The following is a 26,119-nucleotide window of genomic DNA, read 5'->3' as shown; positions in this document are numbered from 1 at the left end:
TAACTGTCAGTATACTCTGTGTCATTGTGTTCTTTATGTTCTGTTATGTTGCAGGCCAGATATGCACCTCATGCGCTTTAATGTCTCCTTACCTTTGAGGAATGAATTACAGGGTGCAAGGAAATTATGTATAAAATATGTAATGGGGCGGCCTGTAGTGTAGTGGTTGAGGTACATGACTGGGACATGCAAGGTCAGTGGTTCAATCCCCGGTAGACCCACAATAAGATCCGCTTCAGTAAGGCCCTGCATTGCTCCAGGGGAGGATTGTCTCCTGCTTAGTCTAATCAACTGTGCGTCGCTCTGGATAAGAGCATCTGCCAAATGCCATTAGTGTAATGTAATGTAATTCATGTAAAAAGCAGCTAAAAACGTTGGAATGACCAATGATTCACATCTCTACCCACAATACATGTATTTGTTTTAAAATGTACAAAACTCTAGTGGAACACGTGATCCGATCTTTAATGTAAAAACGGGTTAGGGGGAGACTGGAGGCGGAGGTTGAGCGAGTGGAGGTGTCCCTAACTGAGCCCAGTGGATTCAAAGTCTGACAGACGTCCCACCATGCGGATGAGCACAGCATGAAGCAGGGGTCCCCAAACTAGTTAGTGAATGAATTAATTTTCATTGCGCAAGCCTCAGTTCGTTTGTGGCCGTACGCATACCAAGTTGCAGAATTGAAAAAAGAACACCATTTAATTTAGTTTGTGTCAGATTAACTGAACGCCCTCTCCTGATACTCTGGCAGTGTAGTGCTCAGACGTACTTGTGTTTGGCGTGTGGGCCAGCTGCCCACCTCGACGCCCATCGCGAGCCGCGGTTTTGGGGGCCGCGTTCGTAGAGGAAGGCAGCGCGGCAGTGGGAGGGATGATGTCACCGGAGGCCCAGGGGCGACTGGCAGAGAGGAGGAGAGGGTCGTCTCCTACGCTGGCTGAACACAGCTTAAATGATGATACAGTGGCGGTGTTAAAATCTTACATGCAGCTGGTAAAATTGGTCAAAAAATAAATAAATTAAGCCTTAAATATATGGCTAGAGATGTTTGTGTCAGCTAGTTTCCGTGGCAACGCTGGAAGGGTGACATTAATAGCCAGGTGTTGGAGGAGTAGGAGGAGGAGGCGGAGGAAGAGGTGGGGGGTGTAGGCTGCTTTGACAGCAGTGGCTAAATTAAACACAAAATCACACGTGTTCAGAGGCATACATTTGCCACACAGACACGATATCCAAGAGACTTACTAGTGCATGAAACACTGCTGAATATCATGCAGACACATTGGGATATTGATTTGTTTTCATACGCAAGCAAGGTGCTTTTTCTTGATTACAACTGTAATTTCTTCCTGTTTTTTTTAAGAAACTGGCCCCGGGGTGTCACCTCCTGCTAAAGCAAATAACAGAGGAGTCTCTTGGCCTTCCAGTGCTGGATGGGAACCAAGCCTTTGGACCGTAGATCCGTAGATCCTGTTCAACCCCCAGAGCGCAGGGATAAGCAGAGGACTTAAGTGTGATGTACTATTCCTCTCTTATGAACATGTTAATCTTTATCCAGTGTTCACAATGTGCTCCAACCGCTGCAAATCTTTTAATGCCGGGCCGTGTGAAGGTTCAGCTCCGACATAGCGTTGACGTGATGGAAGGCTTTTTTTTCTTCCGAGGTGTCCGTCGCCCTCCGCGCGGCTATATTTGTCTAAAAAGGCTAAAGGTGTGTGTTGGCTGAGGCGGCTTGGCTTACATTGGGCCTGTAACTGGACGCCCCTCTGTCTTCTGTAAGGGATAATTTTAGAAGGAGAGCTGAAACTTTCATTAGGGTGTCAAGTGAACACAACAGTCTTTTTATCCGCTCTGCCCGCCCACACTGCGAAGCCCCACAGAGCGGAGGGATCGCATTCTCCCCCGGCTCACAGCGTACCACCATATGGCTAACATTTATGCTAAGTAGTACTCTACTGCAGAGTCATCCCTCCTCTCTCTTTTTCTGTTCGTTTCTCTCTCTCTGTCTCTTTTTCTCCCCCCTAATTCTAAATTCACTGTGACTCCTGAGTGGCTGAGCTTCCAAAAGTGAGTGGCTGAGCTTGTTCTAAAAAGTAATTTAGAACAAGCTAATATTTTTGCTGTGTGTGTGAGAGAGGGAGAGGGAGAGAGAGAGTGAGTGTGTGTGTGTATGTGTATGTGAGAGACATAGGGAGTGTGTGTGTCAGTGAGTGAGTAAGTGAGTGGGTTTGAGAGAGGGAGAGTGTGTGTGTGTGTGTGTGTGTGTGTGAGTGAGTGGGTGTGTGAGTGAGTGTGAGAAAGAGGGAGGGAGTGTGTGTGTGTGTGTGTGTTTGTGTGAGAGAGAGGGAGAGTGTGTGTGTGTGTGTGTGTCTGTGTGAGTGAGTAAGTGAGTGGGTGTGTGAGTGAGTGTGAGAAAGAGGGAGGGAGTGTGTGTGTGTGTGTTTGTGTGAGAGAGAGGGAGAGTGTGTGTGTGTGTGTGAGTAAGTGAGTGGGTGTGTGAGTGAGCGTGTGTTTGTCAGTGAGTGTCTCCACGCGCAGTGCTCCTCAGCAGCACTATGGTTTAAGTGCTGGTCCCTCCATCTCCCCTCCTCCCCCCTCCAGGTTAAGGAGAGCAGCAGAAGTGGCTGGGACCATTCGCCAGGCCTTTCCTTTCATACAAAAAGTGTCACATTAATCAGTGCTCACCTTCATGTTGTGGAAGGCTGAAAGCTGGGGCCGACAGTGGTTTCTGACAGGGCAGGGAGTCTGTGCGGGGCAGGGGCTGCATGGGGTGGGAGCCTCCAGGGAGGGGCCTGTGTGGGGCTCAGGAACAAGCTGTTGAAGCCCCCAGCAGCTGTACTGGCATGGATGTCAGAAGCAGTTGAGGGGTGTACTGAATTCCACCTGTGACTCTAAACTTGTGTTTCTGTTGGTAGCCTCCCGTATTGTGGGTATCTGTGCCCACAGTAACTGGCACAGATACCACCCGCCCCCCTGTCTCTGCCCTCCTTTCTTATGTGACGGAAACAAGGCAGCGTTTTGGTCAACCCGGCCATTCATCAGGCCATGGGGTTCTCCGTGTACTGAAAACTGTTCCTTGTCTTTGTCCCCTAATGAAAAAGCAGAGTGACTGTTGAAGTGTACGGCCAGCTGGCCCTTGCAGGCTGCACTGTTGACACTGCTGTGGGAAAGACGTGTGTGTCCCGGGCTCTAATGTTCCTCTCCTGTGCTTTTGTGGACCCAACAGGAAGGCGATCTCACGGTCCGGCCTGCAGCACCTGGCCCCCATCCAGAACGCCGCCCTTGCCCTGAGCAACGGGCCCACCAAGGAGCTGCGCTCCTCCATGGACTGGAGCGTGAGTGCCACCCTTCTAACGCCGCCTGGTTTTCCGGCGCTTTCCATCGGTTTGGGCATTCAAACCCGCAGGATGTCCTACATTTAAATTATTTATTTATTTTCTATTTATAAATGTGGTGTCCGTTCTTATCCGAAGAGGGGCGGTGTGGGTTCAGGTTTCTGCCCTAGCCTGGTACTACAACACCTGATTTAAGTATTTAACTCGGCACGGTCTTGGATAAAGACCTTTGCTGAGTAGAATCGGGTGTCTTAGCGCTGGGCTAAAACCAAAACCTGCGCCGGCCCCTTTCGGATGAGATCGGATTTCCCTGTTCCTGATAATCCCCCGCCAGCATTCATGCGTTTGACTCGGTACTCCATTTTCCTGCCAGGGACCGCGCCGCATGTTGTGTAGGGAAAAGGAAATCCGTACAACGCGTAATGTTGTTTAAACACAAAGCGGAGAAGAAACGAGCAGCATAATTGTTTGACATAAGACGCCGCAGGCCCACTCGAGACCCAGCCACGCTCCTCTGGCATAGATACAGTAACCAGGCCTGTCCTCAGAGCCTGTGCTGATGTGCTTTGATTGAATCTCCATTGACTGCATTCTCACATTGCCGTACTAGCGAGCCTGAGGTAACAGGGTCGATAGAAGGGGTTGCTGAAGGTAGTGCCGTCACCTGCACCGGGGCAGGAGCGGTGCGGAAGACGTGGTCCGTCGGGGGGCGAAACGCTTCCACCCGTATGAGCTGCGGTACATAAAGCGGTGTTGACACACCGTGCGTACGCCAGGGAGCAACCCTGGATCCCTAATTGGTTTGTGCACACATAAGCAGTTTTCAGCTTCGGGCCCAGGGGATGGCGGGTGGCGGGTGGCGGGTGGGGGGGGGGGGGGGAGCGGGGGGTAGATTCGCCCGGAGCCCAGTCGTCTCATCAGCGCTCATTAATCCAGGTGTCGCGTTGCCGCGGGGACACAGCGCCACACGGGCCCACTTCCTGAACGTCAGGGCTGGCCTTTCTCGCGCCGCGGGGCCCCGATGCTCGCTGTGTTGTGATTAAACTTTAACGGCGGCCTGTATTAAAATCGCAACGCGGCTTTTGAACAGACACCGGTCTTGGATGTGCGTGTGTGTACGTCTGTGTGTGTGTTTGTGTGTGTGTGTGTGTGTGTGTGAGTGTGTGTGTGTTTATGTGTGTGGGCCATTGCTACTGTTAGCATAAACTGATCATAGAGCACAAAATGGCTTGCTAGAATTTTTGAGTAGCGCTCTCTGTCAGCGGGCATAAATGCTTCATGAATTTGGATATTTTCATGAAATATTCATTTAACCCAATTCAGCACACGAAATGCCTTGCCTTACCACATGATTAGGTGGTGAGTTCTGAGCATTTTGTATTACAGAGGCGAGCTAGCATGATTCTTTGCGCCTGTTTGTGATAATCTTCATGATACACTTGTGTTTATAAATACCATTGCTCTGCGGATGGGGAATGTTGTTGGCTTCGTACAATGGTCTCATTGTACTCAGCTTGTAAGCCATAAACAGATATACTGGGAAGTGTTCATGAGTTGTGCTGGGTGGGGAGCTTGGTGAAGCGTAGATACATTGGGGGTGTTTGCCTGCTTGATGCTCCGCAGGAGAACGCCACGAACGGAGACCACCTGTGGCTGGAGACCAACTGCTCTGGAGACCTCTGTTACCTGGGAGAGGAGACGTGCCTGGCCAAGATAGCAGTGAGTGTTCTTTAGGAGACAGAGGCCCTGACTGGGGAAGGTGGCGTGGAGAGAGAGAGAGAGAGAGAGAGAGAGAGAGAGAGAGAGAGAGAGAGAGAGAGAGAGAGAGATTGAGGTAAACAGAGAGAGGGCAACACAGTGGGAATTCAGAGACCTTGGGCGAGGGGGGAACTGGGGGAAAAAGGTAAGAGGGTGAGACAAAGGGGGTTGAGAGATGGAGAGAGAGGGCAGGACTGAAGATGGAGACAGTGGGGCTGTAGAGAAAGGGGGACGCAGCTGGGAAAAGATGGCGAGGAGCGGAGAGAGCTGAAGAGGTGAGCTGAAGAGCGTGTTGTGGAGGCCGAGACGGTGTGTCACACGGTGTAATGCGTGAGAATAGCCGTGTCATCAGGGTGCTTCGCAATTGAAATGGTCAATAATATCCACTTGCCCCTAGCCATGAGAGAAAATGCCGTCCGCTGTTTGAAGGGGTTATTGCGAGCAGACCTAATGCAATAAATGCACAAGTGTGCTGCGGAGGACAGCTGTTTCATGTACTCAAGTGCTTCAAGGACCCTTGTTCTTCCTTTACTTGGGCAATGTCAACAAGCAGGTTTTAAATGAATGGGGACAAAGCGAACAACAGAATGGAGGATGGAGGATGCAGAAGGATGGATACAAGCTAATATGTTATGGAGAAGTGAAGGACTCCTTGCCCAGACAACTTCACAGGGGGTAGCCCCAAATTAGGAAGTACACGAGAAGCTCAGAGGAAAGAAAACATTGTTTAATGAATAGGAGAGAAGACTGACGTTTCTGTGTCCACAACATCTTCCTCAAGACTGGTTTAATTAAACAGTGTTTTTTTCCTCTGAACTCCCTGTGACTCCTTATTTTGGGCTCGTCTCTGTGACGTTGTCTCGGTGAGAATAGTCCTTCACCACAGCTTGGTGGTCCTGGCTGTTGAGCACCTTTAGTAACATTACATACATTACATTACATTACATTACAATAATGGCATTTGGCAGACGCTCTTATCCAGAGCGATGTACATTTGATTAGACTGAGCAGGAGACAATCCTCCCCTGGAGCAATGCAGGGTTAAGGGTCTTGCTCAAGGGCCCAACGGCTGTGCGGATCTTATTGTGGCTACACCGGGGATCGAACCACTGACCTTACGGGTCCCAGTCATGTACCTTAACCACTATGCTGCAGGCCGCCCTGTAGTTGGCTTGAAGCTCATCGGGCATCTTCCTTCTTGCATTGTTGTAGAATAGAGTATGGTGAATTGAAGTGTCGGTGCAGATTTACCGTGGTAAGAACACGACCTCACACGTTCCCACTGCCTGTGTGCCTGTGTCCCTTTAAGAAGTCGGCCCCCCGGAGGAAGTGTGCAGCGTGTAAGATCGTGGTCCACACCGCCTGCATGGAGCAGCTCGACAAGGTGCGGCCCCACGCCCTGGGAGTGGCATCTTCCTCACTCACACACCTCCCACACCACGGTCAGGTGCAGACCTGGGCCAATTATGCTCGAAAAAAAATATTTTTCTGTGCTCGATTGATCTTGCCTGGTGCAATTGACCAAAAGACAGGATTTGCACTTTTTTTTCCCCAATACACCAGACAAGCTCAATAAAGAGTAGGAAAGTATTTGAAACCGAAACAATTATGGAATTGAACAAGGTCTGGTCAGATGTACAGTCACGCACCTGTATGGTCCCCCACATAGTGCCACTCCTGTACAGTTAGTCCGTACAGCCTGCCCTACACAACTGATGGCGTAGCCGCACCTGCACATTCAGAATAACTGCGTCCCCAGTCCCAGTGCTCTCGCTCCCACCTGTGCCCCCCTGCTGTGGCAGTTTCCACTTCTGAGTCTGCGAGAAAGTGAAGAACTGACACCTACACAACACGCAGCCTGTTAGCACGTTAGCGCCTCCCCCCTGACTCCCCACCTGCGCCTCCGCGCCGGGCCTGACCGTTTCTGCCGTCCCTCCCCTGCAGATCAACTTCCGCTGCAAGCCCACCTTCAGAGAGGGGAGCTCCCGCTGCATGAGGGACGTAAGTCTGCCCGCCCGCTTCCCGCCGTAACGGGCCGCGCTAACGGCAGGCTCGCGGCTAACGGCTGTTTCGCCCTCTCTCTCCCAACAGCAAAACATCCTGAGGCACCACTGGGTTCACCGGCGCCGCCAGGAGGGAAAGTGCAGGCAGTGCGGAAAGGTAGCCATCCTCCCCTGCCTCAGACACAGGGCCTGAAAAAGCTCACGATTACGGGTGGTTTGACTCTCATAGTAATAATAGTAATAATAAATAAAAAGAGTAATAATCACAAAGAATTACTGCTGTCAGGTCTCAAAGCAAAGGTTCAGGAAAAAGGCACTTTATTCTATGCGTTTATTAAAAGCATGTTATTTCATATTGACTTTTCTGAATAGACATACAATACAACGTTTTTTTAGAAGTTTACATTTTTAGCTACTGTAGCCGTGTTTAGCTGTTAGTTCCTTGCTGAATGTGCGTCTGGTCCAGACTCATTCTCACACGTCTGGATGCCTTTGTCCTGCAGAGCTTCCAGCAGAAGTTCTTCCACAGTAAAGAGATCGTGGCGATCAGCTGCTCCTGGTGCAAGCAGGCGGTGAGTGGAGTGGTGTCTGCGTTCTGCCAGGCCTCTCTGCTGGGTGGCAGCAGCCCGGTACGGGGGCGTAACCTCCCTCTCTCTCTCTCTCTCTCTCCCTCCCTCCTCTCGTCTGTCAGTTCCACAACAAGGTGACGTGCTTCATGCTGCACCAGATCGAGGAGCCCTGCTCTCTGGGGGCCCACGCCGGGGTCATCGTGCCCCCCTCCTGGATCATCAAAGTCAGGAAGCCGCAGGTACACGTCCAGACCTGCCAGCAGCAGTCAGCACACGCAGAGCACGGCCGTCAGCCCCAATCAGCCTCCGCTCAGCAGCTGCTGCAGGAAAGCGCTGTGTGTGTGTGTGTGTGTGTGTGTGTGTGTGTGTGTGTGCGCATCTGTGTCTGTGTGTGTGTGTGTGTGTCTGTGTGTGTGTGTGTGTGTGTGTGTGTTTGTCTGTGTGTGTGTCTGTGTGTGTGTGTGTGTGTGTGTGCGCGCATCTGTGTCTGTGTGTGTGTGTGTGTGTGCACGCGCATCTGTGTCTGTGTATGTGTGTGTGTGTATATGTGTGTGTGTGTGTGTGTTTGTGTGTGTGTGTGTGTTTGTGTGTGCGCGCGCGCATCTGTGTCTCTGTGTGTGTGTGTGCGTGTGTGTTTGTCTGTGTGTGTGTGTGTGTTTGTCTGTTTGTGTGTGTGTGTGTGTGTGTGTGTGTGTGATCTGTGAGACTGTGTGTGAGTGTGTGTCTGTGCATATGTGTGTGTATATGAATATGTGTGCGTATGTGTGCCTGTGTCTGTGTGTGTGGTATGTGTTTGTGTGAATGTGTGTGCGTATGTGTGCCTGTGTCTGTGTGTGTGGTATGTGTTTGTGTGAATGTGTGTGCGTATGTGTGCCTGTGTCTGTGTGTGTGGTATGTGTTTGTGTGAATGTGTGTGCGTATGTGTGCCTGTATCTGTGTGTGTGGTATTTGTGGTATGTGTTTGTGTGAATGTGTGTGCGTATGTGTGCCTGTGTCTGTGTGTGTGGTATGTGTTTGTGTGAATGTGTGTGCGTATGTGTGCCTGTGTCTGTGTGTGTAGTATGTGTCTGTGTGAATGTGTGTGCGTATGTGTGCCTGTGTCTGTGTGTGTGGTATGTGTCTGTGTGAATGTGTGTGCGTATGTGTGCCTGTGTCTGTGTGTGTGGTATTTGTAGTATGTGTCTGTGTGAATGTGTGTGCGTATGTGTGCCTGTGTCTGTGTGTGTGGTATGTGTCTGTGTGAATGTGTGTGCGTATGTGTGCCTGTGTCTGTGTGTGTGGTATGTGTTTGTGTGAATGTGTGTGCGTATGTGTGCCTGTGTCTGTGTGTGTAGTATGTGTCTGTGTGAATGTGTGTGCGTATGTGTGCCTGTGTCTGTGTGTGTGGTATGTGTCTGTGTGAATGTGTGTGCGTATGTGTGCCTGTGTCTGTGTGTGTGGTATTTGTAGTATGTGTCTGTGTGAATGTGTGTGCGTATGTGTGCCTGTGTCTGTGTGTGTGGTATGTGTCTGTGTGAATGTGTGTGCGTATGTGTGCCTGTGTCTGTGTGTGTGGTATGTGTTTGTGTGAATGTGTGTGCGTATGTGTGTGCCTGTGTCTGTGTGTGTGGTATGTGTTTGTGTGAATGTGTGTGCGTATGTGTGCCTGTGTCTGTGTGTGTAGTATGTGTCTGTGTGAATGTGTGTGCCTGTGTCTGTGTGTGTGGTATGTGTCTGTGTGCCTGTGTCTGTGTGTGTGGTATGTGTCTGTGTGCCTGTGTCTGTGTGTGTGGTATGTGTCTGTGTGCCTGTGTCTGTGTGTGTAGTATGTGTCTGTGTGCCTGTGTCTGTGTGTGTGGTATGTGTCTGTGTGCCTGTGTCTGTGTGTGTAGTATGTGTCTGTGTGAATGTGTGTGCGTGTGTGCCTGTGTCTGTGTGTGTGGTATGTGTCTGTGTGAATGTGTGCGTATGTGTGCCTGTGTCTGTGTGTGTAGTATGTGTCCGTGCGTGAATATGAGCAGCAGAGTCGTGAGGGAGCGCTGCTGTCTGTGCTGGAGTGTCTGCAGTGTAATGCAGTAAGATTGAAATGCAAAGTGACATCATGCTCTGGAAGGACTTGCTGTGCATGATATTGTCAGTGGCAGCTCTGGCTACCGGCCGTGGTGTGAATCTCCCCTGGCAAGCCCCCTTCTCGGGCTGCTGTGTTTGTTCCTGGCACACCACATCGCTGGATGTATCTGTGGCTCAGTCTACCATTATGTGCACATGTATACACGTTTTTTTACCATCGCATTCGCACACATAAACTAGCAGCGTCGATGTTGCTTTTTTTGTTATACTCATCAGTGACATCACGAGTGGCCATGCAAACCAGATCCACCTGCCAATCACAATTATCCAATGGCAACCTGTTTTTTTTTTTGTTTTTTTTTTTGTCCAGGGAAAAGCCTTTGGTTCAGCACGTGTGATTGGCTGGTGGGTCAGAGCTTTGGTGTGTGGCACGAAGCATTGTCACCTTTACAGTGGAGTTAAGAGAAGGGTGTCTCACACACACCTTCACCCGACGCATTAGCTGACTCCCACACACGGTGCTCGCACAGAACCCGAAACAGGAGCGTCGGTGTCTTTAGCTGTGAGCTCTTTTTTAAGTTAACTATTTATATTTATCTAAATATGAATCTGATTCCATTGTTTGTACTTCCTTAGTGTTTTTGTTTGAAAGCAGATCAGCTTTGTGGACAGTTCCTCTAGATGGGCTTTTTGATTGGATCCTTTGATTGTGAAATTACATGTGAATTGATGCATCTTTGGAGGGGTCTTTGTAAGGGGCTCGGAGCTTTGTCGGAGGGCAGGACTTGTAGCCGGTGTCTGTGGGGAAGGCCGTGCTCTCCACCCGGCCTGGGGCCAGGTTTCTGCGTGTGTCGCCAGACTTAGTGCCCCATCTCTCTCCTGTCTCCCAGAGCTCTTTTAAAAACTCGAGCCGAAGGAAAAAACGGACGTCGTTCAAAAGAAGGACCAGCAAAAAGGGAACCGATGTGAGTAAACCTGACTCCACCCCCCGTGACCCTCTCACCCCCCCACCCCTGAAAGATGTCAGTGAGAATACGCACACGCGTGCGGACGGGCAGCCAGAGAGAGCGGTACACGGGCTCGTACCAGTGTGGGCAGACAGACCCCCCCATCCCGCCTGACCCAGTGGGTGTCTCCAGGCTGTCCCCTCCCCTCTGGGCCCAGCCCGCGGACACCCGCTTTGGGCCTCGTCTCCCTTCCCCTAACTCCTACCTGTGACGCAACTGTCGGTGGCCTGTGGCGGGCGCGTGACTGACGGGTTCTCGCCTCCGCAGGAATCAAAATGGCGTCCGTTCCTGCTCAAACCGCTCCCCTCTCCGCTCATGAAGCCCGTGCTGGTCTTCGTCAACCCCAAAAGCGGAGGAAACCAGGTGGGTGTGGTCAGCGGGCGGCAGGGGGCGGGCCTCTGGAGGCCGGGGGCGTGACGTGCCGTGTTTCTCCGCCCCCCCTCCAGGGACTCAAGGTGCTGCAGATGTTCATGTGGATCCTGAACCCACGGCAGGTTTTCGACCTCTCTCAGGCCGGGCCCAGGGACGCGTGAGTAACTCACCCTCAGCACGCCTCTTCCTGCTGCTATCGCTCCCTCCTCTTCTGCTTCCTCTTCCTCTTCCGCTTCCTCACCCCTGCTTTCATCGGCCATTTGTGATATTTGCATTGTTGACGTTCTACAAGTATGCGTATTGCAAGCGCAGCGATAAAACGCGCATGTTTCAGTGCATATGGAAAAAGAGGGATTTAAATCTCTGTGGGTGCTACATAAATAACGTTTATTAACTAAAGCTATTCAAAAAGTTATTCACCTTGCCTTGGGGGAATCCCTTTCTCTGTCATATTCCGGTTAAACTCTCAATGACATTCGAAGCCCTAATTAGTCAGTGAATTGAGTGAGTTTCTTTTTTGGGATGAGGGTGCTTTTAGAAGTGCGTTCAGCAGAGAGTCAGCTCAGGATAGAGTTTGGTTGAGTGGCTGGTGGCCGAGCTGCAGTCTACTCCAGCAGACAGCTGGGCTGCATCACTGCCACGGATGAAGCGCAATAGCCAGAAAGCTCACCCAGCGTGGTGACTGTGGATATTTCAGGTTACGGTATGACCTTCAAAAAAGCATTATAAAAGTGTAAAAAAATAACCACAAAATAACTTCAATTTCGGAAAATGAAACGGATCCGGCCTCTCTGACGTTTTGCCCCCTTCCCTCCCGTCCCCTGTCTCCCCCGATCCTTCAGGCTGGAGTTATACAAGAAAGTGCCAAATTTACGTATCCTTGCCTGCGGAGGAGATGGTACGGTAAGTAGTATTTGTTTTGCATATTTTATCTCCTCATACCTTTTCATAAAAGATCTGCGAGCGAACAGGTGATATCCTCAGAAGGATATATCACCCCCTAGTGAGAAATGGAGGGAAATGACGCTAACAGGAAATTAAATCCTGAAAGCCACTACCCATTATTACACAAGCACAAAGCCGGAGGCACCTTACTGTATGTTATGAGCTAAGTAACAACAGGCATTACAGCCACAGCAAGGACACAGGGAGATTTGTGCTCCAGGTTTTGGGTGTTAATGTAGTAGTGCACTGTGGGTAAGGCACCAGTAAACAGCGCAGCTGTGGGAATCTCTGTTCATTTCCTTCTAATTCAGTGTACTGGTGCTAGTGACATCACCACACGCTGTCTGTCCCACAGGTGGGCTGGATCCTGTCTGCGCTGGACGAGTTACAAATGAACCCGCAGCCTCCTGTAGCTGTGCTTCCTCTCGGGACAGGAAATGACCTCGCGCGGACCCTCAACTGGGGAGGGGTGAGTCACCGGGGCGTGTAAATTTAGCCTGCCGTGCGGGAAGGGGCGCTGCCCGGAGTGGGCCGTCCTCCCCGTCGCCGTGCCGATGTTTCCGCCGCTTCCTTCTCCTGTCCAAAAGTGTCAGAGCCGCTGTTTATACACCTGTGGTGCCACTCTCCCAGTGAGCAAAAGACGGGATCAAGACCTATTGAGACGTCTAGAGGGCGGCTGTTTTGACAGAAACAGACTAATTTAGCCCCAGTTTAGCTGCGGTTTCATTTGGTTATAGCCTGGGCACGTCCTAGCCAGCTAGAAACCATTACATTACATTACATTACATTACATTACATTTCACTTTTCAACCAAATATAGCCGGGTTTTCACGTGGCTGGATATATACAGTGGGAGCAATAATTATTTGATCCCTTGCTGATTTTGTAGGTTTGCCCACTTACAAAGAATGGAACTGTGTAGAATTTTAATCATAGGTACATTTTAACATTGAGAGACAGAATATCACAAAATAATCCACAATAACAACATCATATAATTTTTATAAATTTATTATTGTATTTTTGCATGAAATAAGTATTTGATCCCCTACCAATCAGCTCCCACAGACCAGTTAGTTTTCCATTAAGAAGCACTCCTATTCTCAATTTATTACCAAAAACACCTGTGTCAACTCGTTACATCGTTATGTAGCTGTATAAAAGACACCTGTCCACACAATCAATCAGAACGTTTCCACCATTGCCAAGACAAAGGAGCTGTCTAAGGACATCAGGGACAAAATTGTAGACCTGCACAAGGCTGGGATGGGCTACAAGAAACTAAGCAAGCAGCTTGGTGAGAAGTTAACAACTGTTGGAGCAATTATTATAAAATGGAAGAAACACAAAGTCACCGCCAATCTCCCTCGGTCTGGGGCTCCACGCAAGATCTCGCCTTGTGGGATATCAATGATCATGAGAAAGGTCAGGGATCAGCCCAGTACTACACAGGAGGAGCTTGTTAATGACCTGAAGGCAGTTGGGACCACAGTCACGAAGAGAACCATCAGTAACACACTACACCGTGAAGGATTAAAATCCTGCTGCGCGTGCAAGGTTTCTCTGCTGAAGAAGGCACATGTACAGGCCCATCTGAAGTTTGCCAAAGAACAGAGGAGGCTTGGGAGAAGGTGATGTGGTCAGATGAGGCCAAAATAGAGCTATTTGGCATCAACTCGACTCGCCGTGTTTGGAGGAAGAGAAATGCTGAATACAACCCCAAGAACACCATCCCCACTGTGAAGCATGGAGGTGGAAACCTTATGCTTTGGGGGTGTTTCTCAGCTAAGGGGGCAGGACGACTTCACCGTATCGAGGGGAGGATGAATGGGGCCATGTACCAGGAAATCTTGGGCGACAACCTCCTTCCCTCAGTGAGAGAACTGAAAATGGGTTGTGGATCCCATCGAAAATCTGTGGAGGGAGCTGACGCTTTGAGTTGCCAAGCGACAGCCTCGGAACCTTAAGGATTTGGAGAGGATCTGCAAAGAGGAGTGGACCAAAATCCCTCCCAAGATCTGTGCAAACCTGATGAAAAACTACAATAAACGTCTGACCTCTGTGCTTGCCAACAAAGGTTTCTCCACCAAGTATTAGGTCCTATTGTTCTATGGATCAAATACTTATTTCATGTGAAAATATGATATTAAATTTATAAAATGTATATGATGTTGTTATTGTGGATTATTTTGTGATATTCTGTCTCTCAATGTTAAAATACCTATGATTAAAATTCTACACAGTTCCATTCTTTGTAAGTGGGCAAACCTACAAAATCAGCAAGGGATCAAATAATTATTGCTCCCACTGTAGGTCTAGAAACGTCTAGATATGACATTACATTAAAGGCATTTGGCAGACGCTCTTATCCAGAGCATCATACGGTTGATTAGACTAAGCAGGTGACAATCCTCCCCTGGAGAAATGCAGGGTTAAGGGCCTTGCTCAAGGGCCCAACGGCTGTGCGGATCTTATTGTGGCTACACCGGAGATCAAACCACCGACCTTGCGGGTCCCAGTCATGTAACCTTAACCACTACACTACAGGCCGCCCTGATATTTAGACGTTCAGATGAAAACCCTGCTATATTTGGTTGAAGACTAGGAACATACCCGGGCTATGTTGGGGCAACACTAGTCTGTTTGTGTCCAAACCTCTCACAGCCCCAGATTTCCAGCCGTCTCGACGCCTCGATTCCGTCTTTGGCTCCTCAGACTCGGCGTGTGCTGTGGGTCGCGCTCTCTCCGCCGGGGGGGACGGGGGGACGGGGTGACCCCGTAAGGACCGCTGCTGTCACGCGCGGTGACACTGCAGGCCTGGCAGGAGCAGGGCAGCCAGGGGAGGACGATAAAAGCGCGGTTCTGACTCTAATTAGCGGCGGCTCTAATGAGCGCGCGCTAAATATAGCGCCCGGGCTCCCAGGGGCCTTTCACCGAGCCACAACTTCAAAGCGGAGCGGAACAGAGGGGACGGGGCCCCGCAGGAGACCGAGAGACGCCTGGGATTATCATTATCATCCTTTCTTTTATTCATTAATAAATAAAATGCAGAAGCAGCCGGACTGCTGCCGCTCCTTTTCGTATCCTGTTTTGGAGGAGGATGGGGAAAGGGGGATTTTTTTAAATGCCTTTTTAAATGGTGCCTGAAAATATGGTGGTGTTGTTTTTTTTTTGAGGGGGGGTGGGGGAGAATGAATTGATTGGGAATTGTATTATCGCTGTGTCATTGTTTAATAGAACAAAACCCCCTCTTGAACAATACGATATGCTTACCGTCATCGGTATGATTATTACAGTAATTCAGTCCTGCAGCTCTTCACACGGGCCTTTTGAAATGCCCTTAATTATGCTCTCAGGCTGCTGAAGTGCTCCTTTACCTTGTGGGCGGAAATCAGCCCGGTTCTGACCTCGATGCCGTGAATCTCTTTCACTCCCGTGTTCAGGTTGAATATGCTACGGTATTACCGTCGGTTCAATGTCAAAGCTTCACTTTTCTCTCAAATTGGAGCAGAAATGGGTTTAACACATGATGAGCGCTCCTATTTTACTGGAGCTTTCAAACAATTTAATACAATTTACTGGTTTTCTGCTGGCCTTCGAAACTTCTGAGTCATTTCTGAGTAATGGAAAGAAAAGCATTTTTGTGGCACGGCGAGTTATGCCTTGTTCAGGAGCTTGGAAATGGATCTGATGAATGTAATGACAGATAGTGGAACATTTCCCATCTCCCCCACCCTGCCGCCCCTGGCTGTGTCATCCTCTCTATCTCAATCCCACTCTTTCCCCGTCTTTTTCTCTCCCTCTCCCTCTCGTCCTCTCCTCCCAGGGGTACACAGACGAGCCCGTGTCTAAGATCCTGTGTCACGTGGAGGACGGGACCGTGGTGCAGTTGGACCGCTGGAACCTGCACGTGGAGAGGAGCCCCGCCCAGCCAGAGGAGGGAACCCAGAAGGTGACGGGGGGGGGGCCTGGGGTCAGAGTTCCGAGATCAGGGAGAGGACAAACTACATTAAAGTGCCTTTGCTGAAATGCATTAGCAGCACTGTAACTCTTCTCCACGTGTGTGTTTTTCCCAGCTCCCTCTGAATGTGTTCAACAACTACTTCAGCCTGGGCTTCGATGCCCATGTCACACTGGAGTTCCATGAGTCCAGAGGTGAGGAGGACTGTGGGTAATAGGTTGTGGTGCTGCTCTTTGAGAAACACGAACACAGATTCTACATATTTATCAGATGGTTAGGTCCTGCCATTCTTCTCCCCCCGTCTGCTTCTTAAAGGCAGGAGATGCCAGTCAGTAACACAGGCTTTCTGTGTAATATGACTCGGCATGCCTTCCGTTGTCACGGTATTGTACCCTGGTGGGGATTTACGCTTGGTTCCAGCTGGTTTGAAGCTGGTTTAGGTATGTTCAAGCTGGCAAACGAGGTGATTGACATGGAAACCGTGCTGCCAAGACCATGTCCAGTTGGTGGGCCAGCGTGCGTAGCACAGACAGCAGACCATCAATACCAGATGGTATCCAGCTGGAGCAGAAACTGGTTCTGGAATAGCCTTGTAGCTGAAATTTCCACCAGGGTACTTGGTCACACCCCTTAGACCCATCAAATTGGAGAGTTTTGACTTTTTGACACGGCGGCACGGATGGCGTAGTGGGTAGCACTGTCGCCTCACAGCAAGGAGGTCCTGGGTTCGAATCCCCGTCGGCCGGGGCCTCTCTGTGCGGAGTTTGCATGTTCTCCCCGTGTCTGCGTGGGTTTCCTCCGGGTACTCCGGTTTCCTCCCACAGTCCAAAGACATGCAGGTTAGGCTGATTGGAGAGTCTAAATTGCCCGTAGGTATGAGTGTGTGAGTGAATGGTGTGTGTGCCCTGTGATGGACTGGCGACCTGTCCAGGGTGTATTCCTGCCTTTCGCCCAATGTATGCTGGGATAGGCTCCAGCCCCCCTGCGACCCTGTTCAGGATAAGCGGGTTCAGATAATGGATGGATGGATGGACTTTTTGACACCAGTATTGGAACAGAACATTCAGCGTTAAGACTGTGGCGCAGAGTGTCTGGTGCGTCTGTCTATGGTGTGTTCATAAAAAATGTTCCCCGAGGCTCTCCCGAGGAGACTTGTGTACCTGCTGCTCTTCTAAGGTGGCTCCTACCCGCTGCTCTTCTGTAGCCTGTGCCTGCTCACCCCCGGCTAACCCTCACCTCTCTCCCCACAGAGGCCAACCCAGAGAAATTCAACAGCCGCTTCCGGAATAAGATGTTCTATGCAGGGGTGAGTACTCGTGTGCCGAGCAGCACAGCGGGCTAGTAGGGAGCCTTGAGTACACTGTAGAATATCACAGTATGTGCTCCAGGATGTGGGAATTTGCCTGGGGTTTCACCTCTTACCGCCCATTGAGTTTACAGGAACATAAACAGTGACCTGTACAGTGCATGTACGTTTCACATGTATATTCAGGTCTACATACTGTAGCATATGGTTTAGCACTTCGCCGATCACCTCTGGTCCCAGTTGCTTGATGCAAGGTTCAGAGTAATCTGTCCGGATGTACGCTGTAGGTACGGCGTGTATAGTGGTGATATGAGTGTCATCTGTGTGACCACCAATTAAAATAGGGGATTAATAATCTCTGTGTTAAGTAGTGCTGACCTTCTGTCTGCAGGCAGCTTTCTCAGACTTCCTCCAGAGGAGCTCCAGGGACCTGTCCAAGCACGTCAGAGTTGTGGTAGGTGTGACCAAGGGCCTTTCCCTGCAGATTACTGGCGGTTTACCAGAAACTTCTGTCTGTAGCGGAATTAGGAACAATGATTGTATCATGAGATGGTTATCATGGTTAATGGCCTTGCGTCATTGAAAATTCTCAGGGATCTTTGGCTGTGTTTTCAAATGTTATTGTCATCAAAACAGTTACTTCATAGTATTAAAACATGCATGTGACCGGGTATGGTCTGTGTGTGTGTTAGTGTCTGTATGCTAATGTCTTATATGTCTAAAGATATTTTTTTGGAGGTAAATTAATCATCTCAATCTCTCCCTCTCTCCCTCCTTTCTTCCTCTCCCCTCATCTCTCTTCCTCTTCCTCCCTGCCCTTGACTCTACAGTGCGACGGCACAGACCTCACGCCCAAGATTCAGGAGCTGAAGTTCCAGTGCATCGTCTTCTTGAACATTCCCAGGTATTCCCAGTGTGTAGGGGACGGGGCTAATGAGTCCAGTGCTAGTGCAGTCTAAACTGCGCTCCATTACAGTTACATTTCCGATGCATACTGCCATCTCTCCATCTGGCCCTGCCTTCAGGTACTGCGCGGGCACCATGCCCTGGGGCAACACAGGTGACCATCGGGATTTTGAGCCGCAGCGTCATGACGACGGCTGCATCGAGGTCATCGGCTTCACCATGGCGTCTCTGGTGAGCGGTCGCCACGGCACCCTTACGGTACGCTGGGAGCTCGCGGTTAATCTGACGCTCACCTGCACCTCTCCCTCCGGCCTGTAGGCGGCGCTGCAGGTGGGGGGCCACGGCGAGAGGCTGCACCAGTGCCGGGAGGTGACTCTCACCACCTTCAAAACGGTCCCGGTGCAAGTGGACGGAGAGCCGTGCCGCCTGGCCCCCTCCACCCTGCGCATCTCGCTCAGGAACCAGGCCAACATGGTACAGAAGAGCAAGAGGCGTACCTCCGTGCCCCTGCTCAACGAGTGAGTCACGCTCATAAGCACCCCGTTTAATCCCTAAACGGACATTCACTAACACCCCAGTGCATACAAACCCTGTGTGTACCATAGCTGTTTTGTGAGCTGCCTTGTCAGTTGAGGGAACTGGGTGGTCCTGACTGCTGCATGGCTGGGTCTTGTGTGACTGAACTGTAATCGTCACCGAACCGGCGAATCTACTGACCTTTCAACCTTCTCTTTCTCCGCTTGACTGACACCTGTCCATAGATGTTTCCCGGCAGCTCTGATCTTGTGCGTGCGTGGGTCTCACTCACCTGACTAGAACTACGATCGGGTGTGCTGTGTTTCTCAATGCTGCCGTGTTTCTCTCCTCTATGTCTCTTTCTCACCCTCCTTCACCTTTCCCCTCCTCTGTTCTCCTACTTACCACCTCCATCCCCCCCCCCCCTCCCACCCCGTTTCCCCCTCTGCCTCCTCTCTCCTCCCTGTGCTCTGGCCTTGCCTGTGCTGGTTGTGACTCTGTGCTGGCTGTGGCACTGTGCTGCCCCGCCCCGCCCTGTGTGGCTGCGCTGACGCAGCATTCAGAAAGTCTGCGCAGCCGACCTGCGCCGTCTGTCCGCTCCCCCCGACTCCTTCTCTGTGTAAGTATCGCAGCCCCTGTGTCCTCTCTGTCCGCGACTAACACTGAGCGGAGACGGGTCCGTGTCCCAGAGACGTCTTCTCAGTCCCACTCACTGGGGTGCGGCGCGAGACCGCGATGTAGCGATGAGAGACTTCAACCAGGAGCAATAAAACACGTCAAAAGATAGTGCGCAGGCTGTAAACAGCATCGTCATGGCAGTTCATGTGTGTTCTCAAGAGGCTGCGGTTTTGCAGCTGCTCCTCGGCAGCCTGCGTGAGTACAGCAGTCCCCGGCCATTGGTTGGAGGGTTGCAGACGTGATGAGATATTGCTCCTGATTGGTTGCGAGGATGAGGAAGCGATGAGGTATTGCTCATGGCATTGTGAAAAAAGGTCTCATGGAAACGGCTGCAAAACACAGTTTTGCAGAAGTGAGTGGGGGTGACTTAGATGGGCTCTGTTGCGTTATTGTGTTTATCTCTGTCTGCCCACATCTACCCGTAACACAAGCACATGGCAGAGACGTGTCATGCGTTTGTGTGTTGTTGTGTGTCCTGATCTGGGCTGCCCGCACTGAGCTTCTCTATGTTTGCAGTGCGTGCATATGTGTGAGTACACCTTTTGTGTGTGTATGTGTGTGTGTGCTCTTATTTGAGCCTGTGGGCAGCTTCAGATCTGGAGTGGAAGGGCTGTAGTTAAGTTTGGTTAATGTTCCCGGTGGTGCTTTCCCCAGTTACTAAATTAAATAAGAGTCTGAATGAATGAGCCCCAGCCCTCCTGCACCTCCATGTGATACCGTTTACCCCTCGTAAGATGGATTACCTGAGTGGTTACTCCTCTTGACGTGAGTGGGAGAGGTTACCGTGTTGCCGCTGAGGTCTTGTTGTCACCGTGGCTCCGCCTCTCCTCTGCCTGCAGCCCCCACTCCGTCCCGGACCGACTACGGCTACGCGTCAACCGGATGAGTCTGCAGGAGTACGAGAAGCTGCAGTTCGACAAGGAGAGCCTCCGAGACATCTGTGAGTGTGTGAGAACAGCTTACCCACAATGCTTCGTGTGCATTAGTAACGGGGGTGAGCGGGGGCCGATTTTAGACTCCGCCAGCAGAAGAGTAATGGGGCTGCAGTGCTGGGCTGTGCCGACGATGACTCATTTTTAATCAGAAGGAATTTTCTTTTGGCAGCTACCCCCGTGGGCATCATCGTGGTGAGGGGAGACTGCGACCTGGAAACATGCAGACTGTACATCGATCGTCTGCAGGAGGTGAGCTCCCCGTCCCGCCTGCGGTCGCCCGCGGTCATTCTCATGAACGTCAGTACTCCGTAGTGTCATCCGCAGTGTGTTCAGGCACAGGACTTGTCAGGTGAGCGCCCTGGCTTTGTGTTGAGTCATTGAGGGAAACTTCCTAAATTGGCAAATGGGTGAACCTTGAGTGTCTCGCTCTTCAACTTTCTGTTTCTGTTTCTCTCCCTCTGACACACACACACACACTCACACAAACGCACACACACACACACACACACACACACACGCACACACCAGCCAATATACCTATCACCTGTCCCTGAATGTTTGATGCAGATTCCTGCAGTATGCTTGCTTGATTTTACCTGCTGATTCACCCACTCAGAAAATGTCTCAATTTCTCCCTGTATTTGACAGGATCTTCACCAAGCTCCCTCTGGTGCCCATAGAGTGCACTACCAGGTAATAATCCACGGGCCAGTGTGCTCTGTCCTCTGTGCTCTGTCCTCTGCCTCTGTCTTTGTCCTTTACTGCTCTTAGCTCTGTAGCATATGGTGTGTTATACAGACACGCTCCTGACCCTCTCCCTGACCACCCCTTTCTGCAGGATGAGATGAGAGGTCTGCCCCGCCCTGGCTCTGCCCACAGGCTGTCCCCGAACTGGAGTTTCCTGGACTGTGAGTGATGAACTTCCTTGTTCTCTTACCTAATGTGTCATATTCTTCTTTAACTGGCCATCGAAAAATTTCGTGTGAAGCTGAATTTGTTTGTCTGTGTTTTTTTTTTTTTCCAGCTACATCTGCTGATCGTTTCTACCGCATTGACAAGGCTCAGGTAAGAGGCGACTTGAAGAAGTTACGGCAGAAAGGTATATTGTGTCATGACAGGTGTGTATACACCTGGGTTGTGTAAGTGACAGTAGGCATATTATAACAGAATAATATATTATTACTAACAGAATCTGTGCACTCTCAGGAGCACCTGCACTTTGTGACGGAGATCTGTCAGGACGAAGTCTTCATCCTGGATCACGAGGCCCATGCAGGGGGTTTGCCAGGGATGCCAGATCTGGTGGTGGAACCCAGTTCTGGGTGAGTGTGTTGGCGCTGTGCTGTGTATACCTGCACTGAGCTGGAACAGTCAGAGCTGTGCGCTAACCTGCACAGAGCTGGAACAGTCAGAGCTGTGCGCTAACCTGCACAGAGCTGGAACAGTCAGAGCTGTGCGCTAACCTGCACAGAGCTGGAACAGTCAGAGCTGTGCGCTACCCTGCACAGAGCTGGAACAGTCAGAGCTGTGCGCTAACCTGCACAGAGCTGGAACAGTCAGAGCTGTGTGCACAGAGCTGGAACAGTCAGAGCTGTGTGCTAACCTGCACAGAGCTGGAACAGTCAGAGCTGTGCGCTACCCTGCACAGAGCTGGAACAGTCAGCTGTGTGCTAACCTGCGCCATGCTGCTCTGCTCAAGGTATTCCCCAAGCAGCAGTTGTTGGCCGATTGCCTCACCACAGACCTCCGATTGGCCAGCAACATGTAGATAGTCATCACTGAATTGCTCAAGACTCAGGGGGAAGTCTGGGTTATTTGCTCAACAACGTGATAAACTATTCAGGTATTTGATTTACTTTTCCCTTTCCAGTAAGTCTTAAAAATGATTGGTAAAATAATTTGACTCCCCAGTGCCAACACCCCTGGCTTGGCTACCTTTCTCTCTTGGCTGGCTACTCAAATCCACTGCGTGTCGTTTTCTCAGATGCCTGTGGGCTTTAATCATTCATGTACAGACGCATGTAAGTGCTGATGTGATAAATCTACAAGAAAACAGTATGGAAAGCAGAAGTGTGAAGTCCACAGTCAAAGTCCGGGTCTGATAACAGTTGCATTTAATACAGCTGTGAACTGGCTGTGCACGTGCCACGACATTACACCCAGATTTCACCGATGACTCAGCATTATTCATGTGGAAGATACATATGTGCCTCAATTAAGTATGCTATTTGTAATATAGCCTCTGCTTTTATAATATTCCTTCTGTGCTTATGAATCATGTTGCCTTAAACTAGGTCATATTTGAATGGACATTTTAATGTGTTTTCAAAACCATAGAATAAATGACATCTGCATTGAGTGACTTAAAGAAACCAGACAACAGCTGTGCCTCCTCACGTGTTTGTATCATGAATCATGGTCTGTTTGGTCCCTCTTTCACCTTTCCATAAATTTAGCATTTCATAAGATGTGCTCAGAGACTTTTAGCAGGATTACTGACTGTAATTTCTAGTCATGAAAAAACATAGTGTCCCATTTAGTTATGCCAATGTATGGCACAAGCATTCCCGTGGGAACATTTTAATTACTGGGTTTCTCCTGTCTGCTGCTTCTATGTAACCATAGTCAAGTGGTCTAGACTTATTCAAAGATATCCTGGATATGAATTAATTTCACACATTTTGCTATTAAATCGGTGAAATCGCCATCAAAATGTCTATCTCAAAACTATGCTGTCAGAAGGTCAGATAGATGTACAGTACTTTGTTTATCAGAATACTTTGTTACCGTACTCTATATAGCCTACTTGAGCGTTTGCCTTTACGTTGACTTTCAATTTTATTTATTCCTTTGCCCAATCAACAGTGGCTCCTGTCTCAAATGTAGAGATGATCTAGAATGTAACGTGGTGACATATGTAACGTGGTCACCACACAATGATGTCATTACGCTATTTGATGTCATTGCATCATTTTGCCATTGTTTAGGAAAAAATCAAGCTGTCCCTAACAACTCTACAAAAATTAGTCGACAACTCTGAGCACATTTGCACCAGAATGCTTAACCAAAGAACACTTCAAAAACTGTTTGTGTTGCCCAGTTCATGTGTTAATGTGGTAGAGTAGCCTCCCCCCGAGGATGTAGGTGGTTGTCATTGCTCCTGTTACAATATTACTGAAAAAATGATTGTGCTTGGTGTGAAAGTCGAGCAAAAATAAAAACACGATTGAATGTGGAAATATAAATTAATGTCAAAAACTGTTTGCAGTGTACAGCTCCTTGAAGTACATGATGTAATCTTTCCTTCCTCATTTTGTTTTGCAGGACGCCCCTGACAGCAGATGAACAAGGTATTGTTTTTTTGCTTTTCATAACATAAGACCTCAGTGTACTAAGCTAGAGTTTAATCTTTGTGCTCAAACCACTTCACCACAGAATTGACTTCACAGATTAGGAATAGCTTTTCTACTTCTAATGCAGTTCATTGGTCTAGTATTTTTAACCAGAAACAAAATACAACATATACCTCTAAAAGAAGCTTGTCTGTTTCTCTAAATGTATGTATGTTTAACCTTGAAAACATTAATATATGTTTAACCTTTGACATAAACAAATCTGACTACCTGCAAGTTTGATTGCAAATGCAAAGTTCATCTGGAATTCCCCTTTGAGTGTACTATCAGAAATGTGAAAAACACATATTGTGTGTGCAAACAAATCTAGAGGGCCACCCAACCCTGTTCCTGGAAGTTTTTACTGCCACCGTGATAAAAACACCTCAGTCAACAGCTGAAGATGTTGCTGTAGTGCAAATGAGGCCAAATTAGGGTGGAGTAGGATGGCAGATCTACAGGAACAGGGTTGGGCAGGCCTGAACTGCAGCATTTAAAATAGCAGGTTATGTTGGTGTGACGCATTCATATTGTTCCTTCCCCCACTCTCTCAGCCCTTCTGACGGCTGCCAGCACTGGAAACCTACCACTGGTAATCTCCCTTTTGTCCTCTCCTGTTTACTAGAACTATGCTTCCTGGTTGCCAGAAACTGAAACTGAAACTGTTACTTTCAGTTACCTGTGACTTGTGACTTGTGACTTTTTGAGTAGACTTGTGACTTGTGACTTATTGAGTAGACTTGTGACTTGCGACTTTTTGAGTAGACTTGTGACTTGTGAAGGAGGGGATTGTTGGCAGGTGATTTGTGGCATTGTCCTGTTCTGGCTGCGAGACATAAAAGTGAGCTCCATTCTGGCGAGATGTGCCTTAAATTAGTCTCCATTTCCCCTTGATCCCGCCCCCCCGCCCGTGTTCTCTGTACCCATTCCCCACACACGCTCAGTTCTCCAGCTCCTGGGCTCGTGGGGCCAGTCTGCTGGTGAGGAACTCTGGGGGCTGCTCAGCTCTGCACCTGGCTGCTGAGCATGGGCACATGGAGATAGTGGGCTTCATCCTGGAAAACGGTTAGTCTTCTGTACTACGGCACAAGCACACAAGTCTCCTCAGCACTCCCATAACCTGCAGGACTCTGTAGTCATTTTTAGGCCACTCTTGTTCTGTTAAGGGGACTCCTGAGAAAGTGTTATCTGGAAAGAGGGCCTCATGTCAGGGAACACAGTCTGACGTTTTGGTGCCTTGGGCTGGCGTAATATGATGGATCCAGCTGTAGGCACAAAATGCCTGCTCCTGTTTGTTTGCAATGATTGTGACGTCCCCCAATCCTCCAAAGAAAGTCAAATCTGATGTGTAATATTTGCTCTTAGTAGTTAAGGGGATGGAGTAATTTTGGTGGTAATAATGGGCACAAATATGTGTATGTATATGTACTGTATATGTGTAATAATGTATGTGTTATTGAGCACAATGATTTCATGTGAATTTTCTCTTGGAAAGAGCTGCATTTTCCTTTTTGTTTCGGTTCTGTTTTCAGCTTCCAAGTTGGTCCTGGAACTGACAGACAGTGAAACGTACGTTTTTACATTTGATTGCTTATATGGATCAGTTTTTTTTTGTTTTGGTTTTTTAAACATCAATGTCTATTTTGGAAAACAGTGAAATTAGCAGGAAATTAATGCAGTGCTTCCTATGATATAAATAAAATAAAATAAATTAAACAAACACAGCTGCGCACACATTGGCATATATATCGCAGCGTGTCTTTCTCTCGGATAACATGAAAGCCTTATGCCAATAGTTGGAAAATAAGCAAAAAATAAGCATCCCAACCGCAAATTACTCTGTGTTCTTATGCCAACCAACCATCCCGAAGCACACAGAACCCAGTGTAGTCATGGGAGAGCTTCACTGCGCGGGTGGCGTGAGCAGGTTTCTCTTGTGCTTCCAGAGGGGAGACCGCCCTGCACAAAGCCGCATCCCAGCGGCAGCAGGCCACATGCCAGTTGCTGGTAGACGCCGGAGCCTCCGTCTCCAAGGCCAACTTCCTGGTCAGAACCGTTTTTTCTTTTATTATTGCACTCCTGAGGGTTTCATAGGGACATTGTGAGGCTCATTAACGGATGATTAGTCGTTCGTCCAGTACCTCTGCTGCAACCCTGAGCTGACGGGGGACCTCAGGAGGGAGGAAGAGGTTTTTTTGGGACACCGTGGCACCTTTACTGCACTATGTAAATTTTGCTTTGACGTTCCAGGGGAAGACACCAAAAGACAAGGCCCAAGAGTGCGGGGACCTGGAGCTGGCATCCTACCTGGAGAGCCGGCAACAGTATCAGACCATCTCCCACGACGACCTGGAGACTGCAGTTTGAGGGCCTGGACTCTCCACACACCGCGA

General features: G+C 49.4%; 1 protein-coding gene across 1 annotated transcript in view; it reads left to right on the top strand.

Moving 5' to 3' along the window:
- The window catches only part of dgki (diacylglycerol kinase, iota), a 52,189-nt gene extending 26,070 nt beyond the window's left edge, over positions 1–26,119 (top strand). Inside the window, 30 exon segments of the mRNA XM_061251699.1 lie at positions 3,221–3,329; positions 4,953–5,048; positions 6,397–6,471; positions 7,032–7,247; positions 7,594–7,662; positions 7,782–7,898; positions 10,599–10,673; positions 10,983–11,078; positions 11,162–11,244; positions 11,930–11,990; positions 12,388–12,501; positions 15,859–15,984; positions 16,109–16,187; positions 17,244–17,299; positions 17,691–17,753; positions 18,130–18,203; positions 18,325–18,436; positions 18,524–18,723; positions 20,239–20,339; positions 20,504–20,583; positions 20,983–21,027; positions 21,173–21,242; positions 21,359–21,399; positions 21,541–21,656; positions 23,659–23,684; positions 24,281–24,318; positions 24,671–24,791; positions 25,259–25,295; positions 25,673–25,772; positions 25,977–26,119. Of these exon segments, the coding sequence (XP_061107683.1) occupies positions 3,221–3,329; positions 4,953–5,048; positions 6,397–6,471; positions 7,032–7,247; positions 7,594–7,662; positions 7,782–7,898; positions 10,599–10,673; positions 10,983–11,078; positions 11,162–11,244; positions 11,930–11,990; positions 12,388–12,501; positions 15,859–15,984; positions 16,109–16,187; positions 17,244–17,299; positions 17,691–17,753; positions 18,130–18,203; positions 18,325–18,436; positions 18,524–18,723; positions 20,239–20,339; positions 20,504–20,583; positions 20,983–21,027; positions 21,173–21,242; positions 21,359–21,399; positions 21,541–21,656; positions 23,659–23,684; positions 24,281–24,318; positions 24,671–24,791; positions 25,259–25,295; positions 25,673–25,772; positions 25,977–26,093 (2,713 nt within the window). The 3' untranslated portion in view covers positions 26,094–26,119.

The sequence above is a fragment of the Conger conger genome, chromosome 8, assembly GCF_963514075.1.
Source record: "Conger conger chromosome 8, fConCon1.1, whole genome shotgun sequence".
In the NCBI taxonomy this organism is placed as follows: domain Eukaryota; kingdom Metazoa; phylum Chordata; class Actinopteri; order Anguilliformes; family Congridae; genus Conger; species Conger conger.
This window is presented reverse-complemented; position numbering and strand designations above follow the sequence as displayed.